At 30.3% G+C, this 7,338-nt stretch overlaps 1 protein-coding gene across 1 annotated transcript; it reads left to right on the top strand.

Annotated features, from left to right (window-relative positions):
• The first annotated feature begins 44 nt into the window (after positions 1-44).
• LOC132755678 (uncharacterized) lies at positions 45-7,045 on the top strand. The gene is made up of 9 exons (XM_060746571.1): positions 45-253; positions 737-925; positions 1,943-2,059; positions 2,266-2,400; positions 2,673-2,708; positions 3,135-3,230; positions 4,915-5,031; positions 5,759-5,846; positions 6,063-7,045. Exons 1-9 carry the CDS (start codon positions 190-192, stop codon positions 6,613-6,615), a joined length of 1,395 nt encoding a protein of 464 aa, XP_060602554.1. The 5' UTR covers positions 45-189; the 3' UTR covers positions 6,616-7,045.
• Positions 7,046-7,338: the final 293 nt, after the last annotated feature.

The raw sequence follows: 7,338 nt of genomic DNA on the forward strand, positions 1-7,338 counted from the left end.
TCGTAAAGATCGGTGACTTGGGCTCTTATGTAATCTTGTACAAACCAAGCCGTAAAAATACTCAAGTTTTATGATACTTAAACAGATAGCAGGTTTGAGATAACAGTTATCGTTTAAACTATTCTAACTTCCTTTTTTGATATATTCAGAGGCTCATGTTTTTTTTTACGCTTTTTATATCGGATAATCATGAAGGATTCTGTTTTCTTGGTATTAATCGTTTTGATGAAAGCTTTGGTTTCCTTCACTGAAGGTAATAAAAATTTATTTTATATTAAACAATTGTCAATAAATATTTAATCTATAAGGATGTTGTCTCATGGTTGACAAATTGGTACCATTAAATATTTTTATATTTTATGTACGCGTGAAATACAATTGCACGGTTTTGAGACAGAGGAGTCCATAAAGTTAATTTAGGTGACTTTAGTTATAATAAGACGAAGATTTAAAGTAGAAATGAATGTGCTTTTTTCTGAAGAAAAATATTAAATATATATGATTTTGATGGATTATAATTTTTTTTAAATTTTTGTTTTAAATGTAGATTTTTTTTAAAATATTTCTGTGAAATGAAAATAAGATATAATGCATTTAAATCTAACTCTTTTTTTTTTCAATTACCACCCTGGTTAGCTCTTTCATTGTCTGTATACGGTGTCAAAGGGGGTCGTATATCTAATATGATTTGAAATAAAATATATGTTTTTCTTTTGCAAACTAAAAAATAACCCAGATGATGCATCCTCTGTTTTTTACTGCAACACGGCACTTATGACTTGGCAAGAGGCATTTGGCAGTTGTAAAAGTAAAGGTGGTTATATGCTCCCATTTGAGACTGGTTTAGGACAAAATATAGACAAACTCAATTTACAGAGTGAAGCAGACATATGGACAGACGATCATTTAACACTAGTGCATAACGGTAAGTGTTCCAGTAACAATATATTATTGTAATTTTTGTTTTTCGTGAAAAAATCATTTTTGATAGTAATTTTGCAATTCGATATGTCAATCTAAGAATAATCTCTGTCATTTCTTCTTTAGTTCCGGGTACAACACAAATATTAAAGTTAACAATTTTGAACAGAGTCATTCTTGTATACTTTGTAACAGCTGTTTGATACTACTTATAAACTTGACTCTTACTTCTATTTTGTTTTGATAATTTAGGTTAAAATATTTGTTTCACAGCCCTGTTAGGATTTTTGTTTAAGACAAGTTTTACAATCATTTTAATTGAATATTCGGTATCATGAAAATGTTTTGATTGCATGGTACTGTTCTCAAATATTTTGTCCTCTAAAATAGTCAGAAAATATCATTTTCATTAGTTTTAGTTATGAGTTATGAACCTGTGATAATATTGTTATTTGCATATTTCTTTTCGATCTCGTCATTTATCATTACTGTACATGTATGTGCTCGTCTATATAGATTTGTGAATTCAATAATTAAGTCTAAGCCTGGTCAATTTTTATATCTATGAGGCACTTTGATATCGAAATATATCTTATCTTTGTTTTCATTTCTCCGAGTACAATTCATATCAAATAACTATTTTATCCTGTCTAGCCTCGTGTCTTTTAGTGTCAAAATTCCACATCAGATATTTACAACAATAAACAAGTCATTAAACACAATTTAATGCAATATTAATTCTATTGAACTCTTACACACATGTTAAACCTATATTAGACTCGACTAGCGACCCGTCCAATATAAGTTAAACAGCAGATGTATACTATAGAATCGTACTTAACAACATGATAGTATGAAAACCTCAAAATACAGCGTAGTTACATTTTACTGTATGATAATGACTGTACAATCATAATTCTGTGCAATCAATTTTGATTTTGATGTTATCTTAATATGCACACAAGACAAAACATTGACTTTTGTACTCGTAAGTTATTTTATATGTTATTTGTATTTTCAGGAAATGACGAATATTGTGGATTTAACTACCTCAATAGCACATTATACGAAATCAGAGAACCGCTTTATGGAGATTGTTACGCTAACAGAAACTATTTTTGCAATAATAATAAAAAAGGTACAAGTTATAGTTTGTAAATTGAATTACATCACTATAAGGTTTTGCGAAACTGCTTGCTGTAAAATGTGAAAACTGTAGAAACTTTAAACCAAGAAAATACACGTTAATGTAATACAACTTTTTTGAATACATTTATTTATTGAAATGATCATTTAACAAACGCAATCAGATTTTTGTATTTGCAATTTTTTTATACTTAACAGGTGTGTTAGATGTCTACAACAATACTCGAGAAAATGTCCACTGCAACTTTAACGTTTTCTTTTCTGGTTCACACAGCATGCGATCAATAATTAAACCAGGATATTATTGGAATACTTGGACAGTGCATGGGACAGGTAACTTGTATCATTCTGAGATGTCTAAACTTGAAAAATATGGCTAGAACATGGAAACATTATTTGGAACATATTGAAATTCTAGGTTTAATATTTTTCTGTAAATGACACTTACATAGCTAACGTGGCGTTTATTTATGATATGCAAATATGTATGTGAGAAAGATGAATGATCAGTGCACATCATTATTTAACGTGAAATATTAAGTAGAGCAACATGTCAATAGCTGCAAGGCTTACCGTGTTTATGCAGTTTATTTGTACTTTTGCAGCTAGTTCGACTAGAACAATGGTAGACAACTTGAACAGTAAGTAGAGTCAGCGTATCATTTTACGAAAGTCGGTGTTTTTTCTACGCATATCATTTATCTTAGGTTCTATGTCAAGGAAGTTTATAGCATAACAAAAATATTTTGTTCCTTTAGAATTACATATGTTAATAATGGCTGAATCTTAAAGGCACAAAATAAAAAATAAGTTAAGGCCCATTAAACTTACAAACTTTCTCCGAGTATAAAATCATTTGTCATTAAAAATCTTATAAACTCTTATGATTTTTTCGATTACTATATATATGAATAAAGTTTTGTTAAAATAAGAACGATAATTTTAAAAAATATATTGCGTTCCCACAATGAGAAACAAAAATCATTTTGATATATTATCACAATGTTTTCGGTGTTCTCTTCTAAGTATCTTTTGACAAGATAAGCCTAGATAAATTGATTTTCCAGCTCAAGACATACTATGTGGAGGATATAAAAGTTCGATTGGAAGGTATTATGCAAATTGTACGGAAAAACGTTCCTCGTTATGTACGCAGAATTTAGGTTTGTAAATTATTACAAAATGTTAAAGTTATTCATTACCTTAAAGTATTACAGTTTTGTCTGAAATTACAATACCAGTGTACACGACATGCTTGGCTCCATCAGGATATTTCAAATTCTATGTTAAAAGCCCTGGTTCCATGCAGGTGGTCAAGTGTTTGTTGTTGTTGATGATGTTGATTTTGTGGGGTATTTTTGGTGCATTCATTGAATGTCGCCTTTTTTCGTTGTCCTTGTTTTCATATCTTTTTTGAAGATGCTTTCAACTAATGATGAGGATACGAAATATGCTCAAAAACAATAATGATGTTCTGTAATATACTGTAATATACGTTTTCGGGCGTTAACAGTTTACTTGAAGCAATAGACTTAAACTTTTTAAGTTGAAATTTGAAGCAATTAAATGTATTTAAGTTGGATTTTCTTCTTGCAATCAAGTTGAAATGGTAATTTGACATGATATGAGTGACAGAATGACATAAGTTTTTACCATGTTGTTATCCGCAGGTTAAAGCATTGAAAATGGGCCTAAATCAAACATTTGTTTTGATGCGTGAAATGTATTGTTGACATACTTCATATCTCGGTTTGGTTTTAGTCAAAAGATCTTTATCTTCATCCTATGGTATTACAGGTCATCTGATTCACTATATGCACTATTTGGGAACACACATTGTCATGGGCGTAGAATTATTGACCTCACATGACCACATGACCTCACATTCATTTATTTTTAGCGATGTTAGCTTTAATTTTATGTTTGTACTTGTTGATTTTTTAAAGCTTAATATGAATTAAAAAGTTAAAATTATCACTAGATAAATTTTATGTTACTACAATATCATAGCTGCAAATAAGTCTGGAAGACATATTCAAATATAGTTTATACGTATCACAATACAATCAAAAATATTTTCCCTAATATCTATTTGATCGATAAAACTTACAAACCTTCAGAATAAAACCCGTGACAGTTAACAACAGATATACAAATCATTTAATGACAATCACCGGAGACTACTACCACGTGTGTTAAAAGATGTCCATTTGTGTGTGTTTTGCACAAAATGCTGCTATTCGTATAATTGGCATTTAAACATTGTGTTCTAACTAATTCTATATTAAACAACGAATGAAATTTCGAGTGCGTACAAATACAATGTATACAATATGTTGAGGGAAAGGCATTGACACGGCATTTGACGTCAGACATGTCATACTATAAAATGGCGTCAGATAACGATGAGCAAATTATTTCTTCGCTGAATGTACACATTAGTATTTAAAAAATGCAGAGCATATTAACATAGAAATAGTTTTCATATTTCGTGTATTATAACATTATATCATATTATACATATCATTTAGATCTATTGCCTACGTGAAATTATTATATACATGTACACATAATGAACTGTTGATGAAATGGAAATGCGTCGTATCATTTTCGTATTTTAAATGCATTAAAACTTATTTTTCGTATTTTTACTGGTGTCTTCCTGACATCTTTCTTCTTAATTTACCAATGAAACAAAATTCAAGGGAAATCTTTCATATTGTAATGTTAAAAAATGAGAAATGTCTATAGCAAACAGAAAATTCAAGTTTTTTTCTATAAACACATGATTTATTTTCATCTTGTGGTATGAAAATTATCATATATATCATATAATTTATTATCAAGAGACAACTACAGATACATTTCATACATCAACCAAACAGCCAATGAAAGAACAAACTTCAACCAAAGATAAAACAAATGAAAAGAACATTCATCCACAACAGGAGGAGCAAAGTTCAGGTTGTATTTTAATTAATTCATTTATCTGATTATTTGTTTGCATGACTTTGAACAATATCAACGTTCAGTTTATTTATTAGATATTTTAATCTTAAATACATAGACGCCAGTACCAATAGCCCAGTACCTAATGTATCCTTCGTAAACAGATAAAACCTTTCAGCATTTTATTTTCATTGGCACATTTGGACATGAACGTTTGACGTTTGAATAATTTATTGGCATGATTATGATAATATTTCCCATAGACATATTTTCGATAGAGATCTTTTGGTGACAAAAATGCGAAATCTAACAAGCAACCCGTCAGAACATTGAACAGCCAATTAATGAAAGGCATGTTTAGGAAATTATTGTGATTGATCGACTGTACAATATATAAATGGTATAACATTGCTGTCTTGAGAATCACATATTTAATGATATCTTATGTTTTGATCTCATACGTGAACAGCACATGAATTTTCATCCTATGATATCTTTCGAACGAACGAAAACAATAACAGACGAAAAAAGAACAACCGCACACGATTTCCAAAGTTTTTTTTTGTCACTTCATTGTACATTGAACTTTTACATTTGATTTAAAAAAACAACAAAAACAATATGGCATTACATTAAAAGGGTCTTATAGACATTTCTAACATAATACCATGATTATAGAATTATATAAACGTTGCAATACTTTCATCCATGTGTATTTATTTTCCGCAATGACGTATTTCAGATATAGGAATCAAAGTTGGTGTACCACTTGGTATAATATTACCTTTGACATGTGGAGTTTTAATTATCATTTATATTTACAGAAAAAGGTAAGATGTGTATTAATCCATTAAATGTCATGGTGAACATGGTTAAAATTCTAACATTTACATGGATTTCGAAAAAAACATAGTACGTTTAGAATTGTTTCGTAGTTTAACAAATGCCATTACCAACGCGTTCTTACCAATGCCATTACCAATTCCGTTTCTTAAAAATACACTTGATAAAAACTAACACTTATATATTTTTAATTTCGTTTTTAGGATAAATTGTTGGCAGTCTAGCAATCGAAAACATGAAAATGGACGTATGAATCAGTTTCACATTCAAGAAACTTCGCCAGTCCACGGTCAGCTCAACGTTTACTCTGAAAGCATTCAAGAAACTCCAACATCACCAGAACAAGGCACAAATGAAAATAATATCACAGATATTAGTGCACAGTATGCTGTTGTCAAAAAACCTAAAACGGGCGACTCAAAATCCAGGAAAGATAATTACTCGAATGCATCGTATCGAAACGCAACGCACGATGAATATGATGTTGCTAGTAGGATTCAAAATTACAAATCTAATCCATCCGACAATATTTACAACCATTTTGAAAGCCCGGACGAGTATAATTCAACATCTTTTGTAAGGAAAGAAGGAGAGTGTGACAGTTTGTACAACACAACAGGAGACCGCAATCTCGTTGAATCTACATACGACTCCACAGCACAGGTGAATAACACAGCATTGCCTGATGACGTTTACAATCATTTTTCCCAAGATGACAACTACTATGACTCTACATCTATTACTAGAAATAAATGACAAGAAAAAATTGATGGGGTAACCAAGTGTTACAGAAATCTATGTTTCATTAGAACTGCTTGTCAAATACTAGTTATGTGTTATGATTAAATATAAAATGTATGTTGCCGCTGTGATAATTTTGTCTGTACCAGTACTTCTAGTGTTGAAGATGGAAATGCTATTTAGCACTTGATCCTGCTGAAATGATCAATTAATCAAGTTTAACACACGATGTGTTCTTTGTGTTTTAATAAACTTCGGAACATGAACCTGTCGGACCACATACATACCGAACAAGACATTTTGGACCAATTATTTTGGATATCTCGGACATGATTTATGGACTCTTCTGACTACGCAATCAAATTACCATGTATTTTTGTTGATTTTGTTGGCATCTATTTGTGAATGCATGCTATTTTGAATAATAATTTAAATGAATATCACACTCTGAATTTGATTTAATGTGACTTCACCCTTAACATGTCATATTTTCTTAAATGTAATTGCCTTCCTTCTACTTTTGGGAGGAGATAATTTGAATTCTGATTTATTATCAATCTTTTATCAAACGCTCCCTAAGATATTAGCAAATAGTTTATTCAACACTGCTCTGTAAAAGTTTGAATTAATTTGGAAAGGTTAACAGTTTGGAAACTCATATTCCATTCCACTAATATATTGCCGTTCAATACAATATCTTTTCTCAGATTGGATGTTTTGACGTCACAAGGCGACTTT

Source organism: Ruditapes philippinarum, unplaced genomic scaffold (genome assembly GCF_026571515.1).
Source record: "Ruditapes philippinarum isolate M1 unplaced genomic scaffold, ASM2657151v2 ctg1564_1_1_1_1, whole genome shotgun sequence".
Classification (NCBI taxonomy): Eukaryota; Metazoa; Mollusca; class Bivalvia; order Venerida; family Veneridae; genus Ruditapes; species Ruditapes philippinarum.